The following is a 16,996-nucleotide window of genomic DNA, read 5'->3' as shown; positions in this document are numbered from 1 at the left end:
TAATTTTTTGGTAAAAGAAATTAATTAAAATATAAAAGCATAAAAGATTATTTGCTTTTTTTAAAGGATAAAAGATTATTTGTTGACTTTGATTAAAATTATCCATAAAAACTTATCTGAGAAGTAATTGCAAAGATTCAATAAAAAAAGTTATTGCAAGATATTCTATATTCAAATAAAATATTCTTTATCTAAATTATATCTAACTTAACTATTTATTCCGTCAAAATAAACTAAATTACTTAATAAATAATGCCATAAAAGATTATTTGTTAACTTAGATGAAAGGTATCCATAAAAACCTTGATTGAGAAGCAAAAGTTACATATTCTTTATCAAAATTATAACTAAATTAATTTTTCGGTAAAAGAAATTAATTTAAAAATAAAACCATAAAAGATTATTTGTTTTCTTAAAGGATAAAAGATTATTTGCTAACTTTGATGAAAATTATCCGTAAAGAATATAACCGAGAAGTAACAGCAAGAATTACTGAAAAAAAGTTATTGCAAGAATTAATAAAAAAAAAAGTTATTGCAAGATATTCTTTATTCAAACTAGCGAAAAAGACGGACACTCACGTGTCTGTCTTTTCGTTTTTTATTGTACGCGTGTAGATTATCAACAATACTTTATAGAAATTTTGTGTGTAAATTACAAACGATGTTTTACACAAATTATTTGATATAGATTAAGATTATAAGTATATATATTTGTGACTTTCAAATGTAATAATCTCAACAAATCATATTTTTATTTTTCAATGACAACAACAATATAACAAATATAACAAAAATTCTTATCTATTTTAATAACATCAGCAATATAATATTATTATAGAAAATTTTGTTTAAGAGTATAATTCGAATAACAAATAAGTCAGCTCAAAATCTCTAAAAACCCCCTATTTTCTTTATATATAGTATAGATAAATCTGACTATACATAATTTTATCTCTTTCCGTGAGAAAAGGATTTTGTCATTGAAATATTCTTATAATTTAATAAAATTCCCGATACTTTTTCTAAATTTTTACTCCCTCCGTTTCAAAATACATGTTCAATTTTTGCAACGTGCACTATTCACTTAACTTACTTTTTAACTAATGTATAAATACAAATATTAGCATGTAAGATGTTGTTTGATTTGTCTCGAAAAATATTTTCAAAATATTAAATTTTTATAATTTTTTACTTTATATAATTAAAGATATTAACGGTCAAAATTGTTGTGAAATGATTGACTTGACATGTATTTTGAAACGGAGAGTAATAACTTTTTTTTTTTTTACAAAAATTAATAAGTTCCCTTAAAGGCTTCTTTTGGAGTATGTAGTTTGTTTTTGTCAAATGAATGATTTATTTAAGGCTTAAATTCTCTTTTGTTCCCTTAAGTATTTAATTGGTATCGCTTTGGTTCCTTAACTAAAATAAGATTGTTTGAGTATTTTAAGTTTTTTTTTAGTCTCGTTTTGGTCCCTTCTGTTAGGTTTCCGTTAGGTTTAATAAAAAATGTTAAGCGTTGACACGTGTCACCTTGTCATTGGCTCTGAGAATTTTTTTTATAAAAAAATAAATATTTTTTAATGTATATATTTTATTTTTTTGTAAAAAATTCCCAGAGCCAATGACAAGGTGACACGTGTCTAGAAGTTAACTTTCTTTTTTTTAAACCCTAACGGAAATCTAATAGAAGGGACCAAAACGAGATTAAAAAAAAAACTTAAAGTACTCGAACAATCTTTTTCTTAGTTAAGGGACCAAAGCGATGCCAATTAAATAGTTAATGGATCAAAAGAGCATTTAAGCCTTTATTTAAAGAAAAAAAATCATCTAATTAATCTAGAGTAAACTACACTCCAGAATTTAGGTACATCTGGACCGAACTACAAATTATCAGGATCTATTTATCCAAACAATTGGTAGGTAAGAAAAAAAAATACTGAAGTGCATTTCCCTCTTAAAAGAAGTTTGTATTATATTTTCATTCCCTCTCTTGTTAAAATATATATATTCATACTTGAAAAGTAAATACCTCGGCTGAATTACTTCCCTCCCCTAAGAAATGATTGAATTATGTTGAGAATTGTCTCAAAACTTATGAATGAAGGTTGGACAAAAATCGTGGCCCGATTTGGAGTCATCGGAGCACGATTTCTCAAGATCAAAACTCTATAAAAGGCTTCATTCTTATTGTTTGGAGAGAGGCTTCAAGAGAGAGAAACTTGAGAAATCAAAGGAGATAACTTTAGGGTTGAAAGTCTTTGATTAGGTTATTTTTTAGAGGTTCTCTTGATTTGGGAAACATTTGTAAACACTTTGGGTGAGTAAAAATCACTGAGTGTCTTGTTGATTAGTGAGTTTGGGAAAATGATAGAAATTAGTGTTTGTTTTTGTGAGCTTGTTGAAGCTAATTTCTTGTAACCATTTTGTATCTCTTTGTAAGAACTCATTGACAGTGGATTGGAGAGATCAATATCTCCCCCAAAGTAGGTGAAGTTGGACCGAAATGGATAAACATTTTTTGGTGTGTTTGTTTCTCTTCTATCTTTTGCTTGTGGTTTTGTGTTTTTCACTTAATTTCTATATTAGATTTAGATTTGTTATTGTTGTTGTTTCTTGTGGTTACTTTGATATTGGTTACTATTTTCCTTCGCGTTGACACCACATCATGATATGAAGAAGAAAAAAAAATTGAGAGAGAAATGATAATAGAAAAAACAATATATATTTTGTCCATGGAAGTATTAAGAGTAGAGTGAGTTAGTGGTAATATTATGTGTTAGTTGAATGAGTTAGAAATTTATGAGTAATTATTTCACTGAAAAATAGACTCAATAAAAAAACACCACATCATGTTAAAATGTGTAATAGACATGCACTTTGTCAACTCTCCATAACACATATTTTTCCAGTGACAAATTCCACCAAAGAGCAAAAGTAAAAGTATTTAAAAAAATCCAAAAAATCGAACGACATAAATAAAGTTATATTCAATATATTTTTTTTTAAGAAAATGACATAAAAAAAACATATAATCGTAATGTTCATAGTTATTAGGGAGCCTACAATAGGTTGGATCATCACATTTGACGAAGAGAAATTATACAAGTGAGATTGACACCACATCTTCATCCAAAATCTTAAGGCATTAGATATATCAATTATCTTGCTCAATATCTACTTTTGCATCCGATATAGAAGTTTAACTCACATATAACACATTAACATCTCTCCTTAAGTATGAGATTCTTTGCATTTGTGATTTAGAGACATATTCAAATAAGATCATACAGAAGCACAACATGCTAAAAATTGTTGGCTGATGATTTTTTGAAATGAGGTTTTTGTTCATTTCTTTAACGAGAAGATAGAAAGGAAATTAAAAAAAGAAAAAAGACGACAAAAGAATTTATGGGTTTGTTGATAAGTTGAATATATTTGAGTAATTATTTTACCGAAATATTAGACTAAATTAAAAACCCTCATGTCATTTTAAAATGTCTAAAAAGGATGTATTATGAAACGATGGAGATTAAATAGAAAAATGTAATGAGAATGACATAAAAAAAAAAAAACTAAATTTTAAGATAACAAAGTAGTTCATCATATTGTTAAGAATTTTTTTTTTTTTTGGGGTCGGGGGGGGCTAAATTGGGTTGGATAAGGCAGCACATTGTCATCCAAATTTTTAAGAAATTAGGTATATGAGTCCTTTTATTTATATGTTTTTTACTGATTACTCTTGCATCCAATATTCAATTTAGGGTGATGTGAACTGTGATTTCAACCTGTATCTGCTAGTTTAACAATTCATCATTTTCTTTGTTTATTTTGCTACTGTCGGTGCCGAGTTTTATGGCTTTGTTTGTTTTGTTTTATTAATAATACAAGTTAAAAATTGCTTGTTTATGATAATTGATTATTGTAAAATGGTGTTTATAGGATGAAGAAATTCTTCCCTGTGTTGTTTCACAATTTCACAATTTTCATTGTTGCAGGTGTTGTTTTTTAGTTCTGTTTAGGTAGGGGCTGTTAAGTGTTGTTTTGGTTCTGCTTGCAAAATTTTGTTTTGGTGCAGCTAGGTGGTGAGCTCGGTTGTGATGCAGGGGTATACTTATGCTGACATTTTGCTTGTTGTATATTCCGGCATCATGACCGAGTGGTTTTGGTGTTTAAGTGTGCCGCCTATATACGGTCACTTTTGTATTTTCTGTCGTTTTTTCCGCGAGTTGTGGGTGCGTCTTACATCCTCTCGACGATGAATAATATTTGCCGTAAAAAAATGTTATATATTAATTTTAGTATAATTGTATTATAGTTTCTTTAAAAAATTTGCCACACTAATATGAAATGTCTAGATCCGCCCCTGTTGGTCAACCAATTAAATAGAGAGGAACTAAACAAATTAATGACAATGATACAACGTCTTTACTCAATTTTTAAGTATTATGAAAGCAACAAAGCTACTTTTTTTTTTTAAGGAAAAAACTACCTTTTATATACCAAAAGGGATTTTTTTTTTTTTCTTGTTCATAATAGCTGCACTAAATCAAGTGAGAAAAAACCCAGATTTAGAAGATGAAAAAAGAAATCCTCTTAAACAAATGAGGTGAACCAAATTAAGAGGAGAAAACAACTCTAGTACACTGTCTATGATGTCAATGGCCCCAACAGGTCAATCAAAGCACACAGGATGCAACACAAAGAAAAAAGATTCGATTAAAAGTTTAGAACTCTTCTCAGAGATTTAAAAATAAAAACAAACAGCACAAAAGCAGGAATTCAATCAGGGTTCGCAGCTCCCTCAAAAAATAAAATAAAATTAAGGTTCGCAGCTACACTAGGTGCACAATGAGAATAACAAGAATTAGATCGCCGACCCGTGTGACGCACAAATTTAATATAAATTTTTTATATTTAGGTATATGTAAATCAACCAATATTAATTAAAAACATAGACACAAAAATTATACAAACCATATAGAGATAAAACTAATTAATGATTTATAATAGTAGAAAAATTCTTCCAAATACTCAGTATCAATATTATCTATCATAAATTGTCCCTTTTTAAATTAACCCGTGCACAATCTTGCTTATGCCAAAATAATATAAAGTGTGTAAAGTTACACTCTATAAAACTAATCTAATCAAAACATGTATAGGTAGTTTAGTCCTTTATAGAGAATATGAATCATAGATATTTGTAATCAATTAATTTGGAGAGGAGCAATAGTATTTCATTGCTACAAATATGCATTATTATAAAAAAAATTATATGTATTTGGATATTTCCCTTCAACTTAACAAAATAAATTGCATTATTTATTTGATATATACGAATAGTTGAAGGACCAAAAATACTATAATGTGTAAGATATTACAAATCCAATTTGTCCAAATCAATTTCAGCACTTTTATGTCTCAAAAAATCTAAATTAAACCCTGCTCAAGTGCTTAAGTTACTAAATAGAAAACTAAAACTGATTGTAATAAAGTATATCATGTCACATGACGCCAGCAAAGTAACAAAGCCTTTCCAAAATTACATACACCGTTAGCAAATAACAAACTAAAATTAAAATTTTGAAAGTAAACTTGGTGGTGAACTTAGCACTGCTTCAATGTGTGCCTGCAACCCCTTTTATCATAATTATCATTTGCAAAACTAAGATTGCTACTGAATTATCACTGGAAAAAAAATTACCCCAATACGAAAATCCCTAGATTGATAAACAAACTAAACCCAAGGTGTTAATACTTTTATTTTGGCTCTCAGCTCTGTTCCTTTTATGTAGAATGGTAGAACAATAAATAAGAGGAGTCAATTAAAATCAGGTTCAATATTTTCCAGTCTTTGTATTATTTCTATTTGAAAGATAAAGAAAAGTAATCAAAAACCAATTAGAATTTCTTCTTAAGAATAAAAATACATGAGAAATAGGTCTAATCTAAAATAATTGATCAAAAAACAATTAGAATGTTCTTCTTAACAATAAAAAGATTCATGTTAAAAAGAACAATTAATGTTGAAACAGAAAAAACAGAACACAAAACAATGTAGAACCAAACTTTTTTTTTTTTACAGGAAGCTCTCATTTGCTATTGGATTTGTAAGTATTCTACAAAGAACCGGCTTCAGCTCCTCAATATATGTCCAATCAGCCATGATTGTAATAGATATGTGACAGATGTGAAGTGTGAAGGGTAAAGGCAAATGAAGTTCTTAGAACAACACACGTATGTATAGAGAACATGTAGTGCACTGCATATATTCATGGAAAATAGGGTGGATATTAATTTACATGGAAGATATAAGAGATATGTTGGGAATAGATAGTGGAGTGGGAATGGTAGTAAATGCCATACATGTACATGCATCGACCTTGATTGATAAAGTTGGAGTGTAAATTTAACAAAACACGTACATATATAACACATGGAAAAGAGAGTGGATTAAAAGCTGCATAGATAACACGAATATGCAGCTTGGAAACAGAGAAATGAGTGTAGTAGCTATTAAATGTCATTTTCCTTATGCCATTTTCCTTATGCCTTGGGTACATGCATCGGCAGACTAAAAGTGGTGTGAGAGGGAAATTTGGATTTTGAACCTTGAGTGATGATTAGGAAAAGCACTAAGGAGAATTTAATGTTTTGATGATGGAGGGAAAATATTAGGTTAAAATTAGGGTATAATAATACTAGGATTATTACCCGTGCTAACGCCCGGGACATTAAAAATGGAGAAGCTAAAAAAGTTCCGATATTATTCATTACATAAAAAATAAAATAAATAAACATAAAAAGTATTTAAGGGCATACAAAATATTGGGTCACAGATTTTCGAATATCTCCTTATAAACTACATTTGAAGTGGTGCTGATACAATCCCCATTGTCATCCGTTAATAATTTCTTCAGACCATCCCTTGATGTAACACGTGATATTGCAACATATAGCTGCCCATGTGAGACGACCGACTGTGGAGGATAGATGCCAACTTGCTTAAGTGATTGTCCCAGACTTTTGTTTATAGTCATTGCAAAACACAAAGCTATAGATCCAAACAGCTGCAACCGCTAACCCTATAGATGCCAGCCAGCAGCTGAAACCAACAACTAAACTGCCAACAGCACCATGACAGCACCCTGAAACCACCAAAACCTGCACAGCACCACCAGAAAAGCTCCCAAAATGACAGCAGAACCCGCGCAAGATAAAGGAATTGAACGTAAGGAATGTTGAATAACTAAATATACTTCGCAATCATATTTTCAATTTATAAACACAGAGCGAAGTGGAAAGCACAATCATTAAAGGTCAGCATCAATGGACATATTGGTGTGTTTGAAAAAAAAAATACACATATGATTTTAAAGTATCAATCAATTTATTAACAGCATAATACATGATGGTAAAATCTATTTAAATATCATCAATTCACTTACAAACAAACCAAAAATGTAATGGAATAACAAAGTTAGGGAAAAGTTACAGGAACAACGATTTAGGATATATATAGTAGCATCTTCAACACACTTGGCTGATACGATGCTGCAGACGACAACGACGAAGGTGATGTCGAAATCGAGAGCATTGGTGAAGGGCGACGACAGGAGAGAGCTGCGGCGACGGAGAGAGCGGCAACGGCAGAGAATTTTGTTTGAATGTCTGAGAGTGAGGTGGAAGATGAACAACTCAAAGGGCGAAGAAATTTTTTTGAGTAAAAGCAATCTGAATTCCAACACATAAAGAAGGAATAATGGGAGAGGAGAGAAGAGAACTTAAAAATGAAGGAGAAAGAGGTGGACATCGATAAGTGTGGAGTCAATTTGGGAATTGGAGGATAATTAATGAGTCAAAACTTGGATAAATGCATAGGAAATATACATCAAATTTAAAAATTTGACTCAGATTAGATCAAAGGATGAGATGCATGCTTAGCCAAATGATGAGATCCAACGGCCTCCCTTGTTTTGGAGCCAAAACCATTTAGGTTTAGGGTTTGCAATTTCATTAGCAATGTTAACAAAGATTAGATATAAGTATGATTGCTTGACCATACAAGCTTTAGTAAAAAAGATTGATATGAGAGACTATACAAATACGGCTAATCAATTTCAATGTATGATGGTGCTGTCGCAAATCAATACAACAACAATAACCAAACATTTTCCCACTATGTGTGGTCGACATATCAATGCTCACAGTATTAGCTTGAACCTTGAACCAGATTGCAATTCAGGAAGGTAGGTTTGAGTCACTAATACATTTTTTCGGTCTTGCTGTATAAAATTTATTTAGATTGAATTCACTAATAAAACACTTCTATTAAATAATACACCTATCAAAAAAATAATACACTTTAAAAAAAAAAATACACTTTGATTTATGGATCAAATGGATTATCCATTCATTAAAATCTAATAATGGATGGATTGGATGAACTTTATTTTAGTTGGATGGATTGGATGTTTTTTTTTAAGAAAAAAAAAGTGGATTGTAATGGACTAATGAACCTTTTTTGATCCACCCATTACGATCCAAATCCATATCCATCTAATCCATCCATTTTGTCACGCCTAGGTTTAACATAATAGCTACCCGATCGAAATTCAATACATGTAGGCATGACATAATAGCGCATTAAAAGATAAAAGAGTGACACAATCATCAAAAACCAATGGAGCTTGATAACATTCACTTCACCCAAAGTATGAAATATGTATCTATTACAGAGAAAAACAATGCATACCAAATTTATTACACATGATTGTGGCGCACCACAACCGGAAAAAATAATCAATAGCTACTAAATTTTCTCTACTTGACTAACATGCCCCATCCGTTCTGGAAAATTATTTGATTTCGGTATGTTCCACCAAAATCTACCATGATCATTAGGTTTTCCTTCATTTTTTCTGCTACTATTATCTTTATTCAGCAAGGTAGGTTTGACATAATAGCTTGAATCATATGGAAGGTGAGACCGCCATGCGGCTAGGAAAAAGAGGTTGCATTTGATTCTCTTTTTTTTTTGGGTACAGAGTTGCATTTGATCTTTACAAAAACTTATTCTCACGATATATAGGTCCCCTATATGCTCCCAATAATTAATTTAGTAAGCTACAACTCATTTAGAATCCTAATGAGCTACTAATGAAAGCTTAGAATAACCACTTAAAGGTATTAGCCCATGATCTAAACTATTATTACATTATGATCCTTCACTTTTTGAGACTTAGTGAGTGCTTGGATTGGAGTTTGCATCATGTTTCTCACTTCCCAATGGTCTTTTGATGTGATTTTTGTGGAGCTACAACTGCAAGTTGGAGATTGCTTTTTGACAATGAAACCTTCCTATTAACACAAGTAAAATATTTAAATACCCCCAGCGGTAGTTAACTACCGTTCTCCAAACCGCCGGCAGTTAACTGCCGCTGGAACTCAACAGTAGTTAACAACCGCTGAGTTATGTGAATAAACAAGAACAGACCCTCATTTTTCCATTTTCCAGAAACACTAACACTAAAATCACAACTTCCAAATTTCTCCAAACTTGTACTTCACGAATTTGCGCCAAATTTCATCAATTAATTCACAAGTAAGTTCTTTCCTTTCTTTTTATTTACTAGGCTTCTTTCCTTTCTATTTACATGTAATGTAGTTTGTTTAGGGTGTTAGTTTTCATAAATTTGAGCAAAATGTTAGTTTTAGGTAGTTTTATGTTAGGTTAGAAAATTGAAAATTAAGCATGATTTAGATGCTTTGATGGATTGTTTATGATGTAATTGTTGTTTAGAGACAATGTAGGTACAATGTAGCCCTTTAGATGTTCAAATAACACTAATTATGCTCCTAATTTAGAATGCACATAAGGTGTTTGATAAAATGCATAAGTGAGGAAATCTTGCTTTTTTTGTGTAATTTTTTTTCAAATATCTTCAATTTTATAAAGTATATATGTTATAATTATTATAAGCTTGGATTTTTTAATTTTTTGGCAAGTTTGAAGAATGACATAATGTGGTATGTAATATAAATGTGGTATATTATAAGCTTGGATTCTAAGTGTGGATTTGTATTTTTTTTTTTTTTGAATCATTTTTTATATGTTACATGTTACTTGGTTGGATTTTTATGCTATGTTAAATGCCTTAAAAGTATATAGTTTTTAAGGAAATGCTTAAATACATTCTCCACGTCATTGTGTTTTTTTAAATTTGTTTTGAACAGATATGGCTAGGGACGAGGAGGAGCGGCAGCAGGTTATTAGAGAGGATAGGATGCGCAAAGGCAAAGCGGCGAGTACCGCTAGCGCTCGAAGAGAAAAGGTGGATCAAAACCCGTATGTCCCGAAGGCTCGGAAGCGGAGGGACGCGAGGCCAGGTGTAGAGAGCTCACAACCACATATGGATTACTCCTCCCAGGTGGTTGATCCGACACAGACGTATGAGTATGTGGATGGATTTCAGGGATATGATCAGATGGAGGAGGATCGAATGTTTTATCAGCCACAGGACGAGGCAGAGGATGATGAGGAGGTGCCAGAGGATGTTGTGGCAGATTATATGGAGGCAGAGAATGTTATTCCTGAGGGTGAACCTGAGCCTCAGACTCAGCGACGACGTCGTCGTGTTCCACCGATACCGCCATATCATGTTGGAGAGCCTCCCTATCCTGGAGGACCTGAGACCACGTCACTGTTGTCCGACTACGCGAGGCACATGGCGAACCCTCTTTGGGTGAACCATCATAATGTAAGTGTTTACATTATTTAAAATTCTTTAAATGCTTTAAAGTGATTATTTAAAATAATGTAGCGTAAATGTTTTAAGGTTTAATTACTCTTTTGGTCCTTAACTTATTTTTTGGTTTCGTTTTGGTCCCTTAACTATTAAAAATTTCGTTTTGGTCCCTTAACTATTAAAAATTTCATTTTGGTCCCTTAACTCTTCCTCCGTCAACCACTTTGGTCCTTTATGTTAGGATAAGGGACCAAAACGAAACCAAAAAATAAGTTAAGGGACCAAAACGAAACTTTTAATAGTTAAGGGACCAAAACGAAACCAAAAAATAAGTTAAGGGACCAAAAGAGTAATTAAGCCATGTTTTAATTATTTAAAAGAATGTAGCGTAAGTGTTTTATTATAATATTATGCAGCGTAAGTGTTTTAATTATTTAATATTATGTAGTGTAAGTGTTTTAACTATTTAAAAGAATGTATCGTTAGTGTTTTAATTATATAATATTATGTAGCGTAAGTGTTTTAATTATATAAAATAGTGACAATGTCTTAATTAATTTGAATTTCAGATGTGGCATGATCAGACGGGTTACAAGTGTATAAATGCAGGAAAAAAGATGAAAGAGTTTGGTAAGCCGAGGCGGGTTTGAGGTGGTTTTGGGAGCCTATGGAGGGGTCTGGCCTACATGATTTGATATACACGGGGCATTCTACCGTGACCCATGCCATGATACGTGCTATGTGCGAGAGGTGGCACACGGAGACGAGCAGTTTTCATCTACTTGTGGGGGATATGACGATCACTTTGGACGATGTGCATCATCTCCTACACATTCCTATTCACGGCCGCATGCTGGACCATGATGAGGCAATGGGTCAGGAGCGTGCGATTGATTTGATGACCAGGTTGTTGGGCATGTCAGATGCTGATGCTAGGGCTGAGACTATGACTGAGTCTGCTGTTCATATCAATTATCCCACACTAAAGCGGGTTTATGAAGGCCACCTGACAGAGGCTAGACGGCTGGAGGACCCACAGACGAGGGAGGAGCTGCAGGAGAGAGCCAGGAGGAGACAGTGGTGTGTGAGGAGTTTTCTTTTATATCTCGTCGGTTGTGCGCTGTTCACTAACAAAACGAACAGACACATCGACTTGATATATCTTGATTGTATGGCGGACTTGCAGGCGATTGGGAAGTGGTCATGGGGAGGGATGGCCTTAGCGTACCTGTACGACTATCTAGATGATTCTGTTATTCTGAATAATAGAACGATGGCTGGGAGTACAACTCTTTTTATGGTAATAATTTAATATTTATTTTCATTTCTTTATGAATTTATTTTATAATTTTTATTATCATGTTAGATTATTTTTTCCTAAGTTCGACTGCATTTATTTAGGATTTAATTTAAATTTTTTTGTGAAGCTTTTATAATGTATTTTATTTATTTGTTGCAGGGATGGATTTTGGAGCATTTGCCAGGTCTGTACCCAAGGAAGAAAAACAATGAGTGGACGTCGGAGAGACCATGTGCTGGGAGATGGCTTACATCCAAAGAGCATAAAGATGTGCACCATTACCGCTAACGGCTTGATCGCTTAGAGGTGGATGACGTAAGGTTTTCTACTTATGGTGATCATAGAGAGATACGCCCTTTTCAGCTTATTGTCACTTACTCAGGATGACTGATGTGCGGGAAGGAGAGGGGGTACCGTCATTTACCTGAGCGGGTAAAGAGGCAGCTTTTCTATGTACATGATGTTCCCAGACATTTGTCATCTGTCACTCAGGTGCCTACGCATGATCTCGCCACCGTGCTGCAAAACGCTCAATAAAATGTTGTAGAACTTGTATGTACAATAAAATGTTGTAGAACTTGTATCTGGACGTTCAATAAAATATCTAATAAAGTTCTTGGGTCAAATCATTGACTATTACGCTTGTATAAAAACTAAAATATACTCATTCCCATGATAATACATGCATTGCAATTAGTTGCAGAGTTGCAGTCATTCCTAAAGATAAAAAACTAATTAATCGAGAATGATAATTTCTCCTTCTTCCCAATTCTGTTAAGAAATTTCTCCTCGTTCAAATCTGTCACTCCCATAATCTCATCCTTTAAAACCAACCCCACAAATCACAAATCTCAGTTGAGACTTTTCTATGAATTATCCAACATTAATCTATCCAGAAAGTCATTTGGCGATATTAATTTTGTATCATACACCACACTTAAAGTCAACTTAATTCATATTTTACCGAAGACCAATCTCTCATTATACTTCCTCTACATTGGAGCATCCGAAGAACAAGTGTCATTTGTTTTCTTAACTTTCACAATTAGAATTGATTATGTTGTTTTTGTTAAATTTGAAATGATGAATTTTTGAAAGAAAAAAAAAAGTTGAAGATAATGAAGATTGACGAAGGTTATGAAGATGAAGATGTAGATGTAGATGATTAGGTGTCGGTGATACACGGTTAGATCTAATAGGTCTCATTTTTTAAGAGGTTAGATCTAATGAAATAGGACCAAATTGAATTATGGAAACAAGATAAAAGACTAAATTGAAATGTTTAATAATTAAGGGACCAATTTAAAAAAAAGAATTAAGTTAAAAGATTAAATGTGTAATTAAGCTTTTATATTTTTATAGTTTAAGGACAAAATTGAAGAGAATAATACTTTAGAAACTAAATTGATGGTTTATTTCATTAATTTTATATTTAACGGCATACATAATGGGTTTTTAAATAATAAAAGGCACACACAATGGGTCATGTAACTATTAGGAAGAGTAGCAACACAACACCCGATATCAAGGAAAGTATACATCCTTTTCACAGTCAATCAAATCTGGTGTACGGCAATTAGTATAGTTGTGGTTTTCGGTTTTGTCGACACATACTTGTATTTCATGCAAATATGTTTTGCCATCATGTTTTTCACATTTAATCCGTGGACTGGCTTTACCATCAGTATGCTTCTTAATGATATCGACAATTTTTTGTTTTTCTACATGGCTTTGAGGACCGGGTGAATAGCCCTCTTTCCCAAGGACTTCCTTTAGAGAACCGATTTTCTTATAAATGGAAAGACTGAGCTTGAAGAAATCAATTATATCCATATTGGAGCAACTTCCATGCGCTTTCCATTGCTCATCCCAAAAAGCAATGTTTATTAGTCGAGACTTTTCATAAACTAATAAATCCGGCCACACTTTATCAAGTTCTTCCTTCAAGTCCAACGGAAACTGATTGAATAAAACAAAACAAAAAGTTAATTTTCAAATCATATAAAAATAATGATAAACAATGAACGAAGAAAATAAATACACCTACATTGCCAATATCTATTGTCTTTTGGTTGGTTTTATCTAAACAACCACGTGGATCAGATATAACTCTGTTAGCAGGCCACAATCCATGCATAACGAATTCTGTTGGTAGAGGTTGAATGTCCTTACTACATTTAACAGTTTGGCAAAATGTCTTTGGCCATCTCTGGATCGACCATCATAAAATGCTCAAAATGGGTGGGAGGTGGTGGTGGTAATCGAGATGGAGGTTTTTTCTTGACAAGGTTTGGGGATGGTGTTGGTGTAAGGTCTGAAATACTAAAACCAATGATGAACATGAACAGAAGATTAGCTAATGAAAACCTAATTGCCATCATTCTCTCTCTCTCTCTCTCTCTATAGAATTGTATAGAATTATGATGATATGATTAGAAAACCATGTTGTGCCTTTTTATAGTGCATTGGAGATGCCATATTGTGCATTTGAGATGCTTACATATTGTGCATTTAAATGTCGTCTACTGATTTGAAGTAAGAGAATTAACAAAGGTAACTTAGCCAAGTAAACATACCAATTTCAGAACAACATATTAATTTAATTCAATGAGATGCTTTACTAAAATGATGCCCAGTTCTAAAAAATTAGTTTTTGGCTCAATATTTAGATTGAAGACGCGTTTTGGACATTCATTAACAATAACCAATACATATTACCCTTTAGAAAATATACATTTTTTTAGGGGAAAAATACATATTGAACTTTATTTCACGGGTTTATCATTCAATATCACTAAAATATACTCGTGTCATCTACTGAGGGCTATGCCTATGGGTATTGGTTTTAGATAGATAGACATTGTTTCGATTCCTACAAAGAAAAATCTAATAGTTATAATATCATTTATATAATTGGCCGATCGGTTTTGATTTGAGATCGGGAGTTAGTGTCTAGTTCAAAAAATTTGGGCTTACTTTGGTGTTTTCTCCGGTAGACCGGTAGTTGAGGTTTTTTTTTTAATGATTTGTTTATGAAGTTAGGTGGGTCGATCGCTTTTGTTTTTGAAGTCTAGTTCAAAAAATCATTTATATAACTGGCCTATCGCTTTTGTTTCTCAAGTTTTTGTGCTCGTTATGATGTCTTCTCTGGCGTACTGGAGGTTGAGGGGTGGTAAAATTCGAAAGTGTTGGAATAAGTCATTGTTCGAGTGTTTAATTGGGTTCAACTGTGAATGAGAAGTTGAAGTTATTTTTTCAGGGGTTTTGATTGGTTGGAGGGTTTATGGTGTGCAACAGTCGATAGGTGATACGATTTTGTTTATGTGGTCACCCGCGAGGAAGTGTGAGGATTTGGCTTTGATTTAGGTGTTGACTTTAGTTTTGGTGGTTAGATCTCTTATTTATGTGTTGAGGTATCCCACAAATTAGGTGATGTTTGTATTGGTGTTGTTATGGTTTTCTTTGGGTGTTTCGTCAATGTACGTCGCCTTTGTTTTGTAGTGTTTGCAGGTCTTTGTTCATCTTGTGCAGGAAATTAATTTTTTTTTATTTATAAATTTTGTCATTTAAAAAAAAATTATAATAGCTAAAATACATGAAGCATTTTTAAAATAATATGTCTAATTTATCAATGAGGGTTAAGTCTAAATAAATAAACTAGACTATCATAACATAACATGAGAGCAATTGTTCGAATCTCAGATGAAAGAGGAATTCACATTTACTATCTGACCTAACTCGAATATGACAACCCTATATGTAAAATATTTATAAAAGTATTTACTTGAATATTAAGATCATACAATATTAATTTTATAAACCAAATATAATATTATACTCTAAAGTTAATCCACAATTAGATCGACTGTTCGTGTTAGCTCGTGAAGTTGAATTGTGATCCTATCAAAATTTTAGTTTTGATTCTCTTTGATGTCAATTTCAATAGTCTACTTTATATTTTTTTTTAAATATTATTCTCTAAAGTTATAAACTAAAATATAAATTAAATATAGAGAATGTACACGAGTCAATTTGATATGCTCCGGACATTTGATCTTAAAATTAGTAGTTAATGAGTTTTTTGTAGAAAATATTTCCCATCATTTATATAATTATAACAACTAAAAACCATTTCCCACTTAGACCAGCCTCTCACTATACTTCCTCTGCATTGTAGCATCCGAAGAACAGGTGTCATTTGTTTTCTTAACTTTCACAATTAGAATTGATTACGTTGTTTCTATTTTTTTTATTTTTATTCTGAGTTAACCATCATCAATTTCGAATGTGATATATATTGACCAATATATAAAAAAGAGTTTAATAGTGGTGGATTGACGATCCAAAACAATTTTGCACACATAACCAATCAAAATTTTATGAATTGCCACATCAATTAATGATTTTAATTTATGTGTGCCAAACATGACTATTGAGAATGTTTTGATTGATTGTTTCTGCAAAACTGTTTTGGATTGTCAACCCACCACAATTAAACTCTATAAAAATAACAAGCATTCAAACTAAATTAACATAAGGGGAACTTTATTCCAAGAAATTTAAAAAAAAAAAAAAAGTTTGGTTAACAATTAAATCTTTTGGGAATACTTTTTTATTTTTTGCGTTTTTAAATAATAAAAGGCATACATCTTAAAAATAACACACCTAACCTTTCTCTCTTTGTGGGTCGTTACCAAAATCCTAGTTTCTTCTCCTTCATCTATCAATGAGGGGTGATTTATGATCAATTTTTGACTCAAAATCATCCCTCTAACTCGTTTTTCTCTTTCCATTTTATTAAAATAAGTGACATTCACATCTATTTCATTTTTTTTTTTTATTTTGTGATTTCATCGTCTTCGTGCGACGTTGGTTTGTTCCTCGTCTTTGTGCGACATTGTCTGTCTTTCTTGTTTCTCTCAGGTATTTGATCGGTTCAGATT

The 16,996-nt window shown here is 32.1% G+C and overlaps 1 protein-coding gene across 1 annotated transcript; it reads right to left on the bottom strand.

Moving 5' to 3' along the window:
• Window positions 1-13,577: 13,577 nt before the first annotated feature.
• Window positions 13,578-14,190, bottom strand: LOC11423816 (ribonuclease S-6). Its single transcript, XM_024784708.1, has 2 exons — window positions 14,101-14,190; window positions 13,578-14,012 (listed from the first exon to the last, which is right to left on the bottom strand). The coding sequence occupies exons 1-2, from the start codon at window positions 14,188-14,190 to the stop codon at window positions 13,578-13,580; spliced, it is 525 nt and encodes a 174-aa protein (XP_024640476.1).
• Window positions 14,191-16,996: the final 2,806 nt, after the last annotated feature.

Source organism: Medicago truncatula, chromosome 5 (genome assembly GCF_003473485.1).
Source record: "Medicago truncatula cultivar Jemalong A17 chromosome 5, MtrunA17r5.0-ANR, whole genome shotgun sequence".
In the NCBI taxonomy this organism is placed as follows: domain Eukaryota; kingdom Viridiplantae; phylum Streptophyta; class Magnoliopsida; order Fabales; family Fabaceae; genus Medicago; species Medicago truncatula.
Note: the sequence above shows the minus strand (reverse complement) of the source record. Positions and strands in the feature narration are given on the sequence as shown.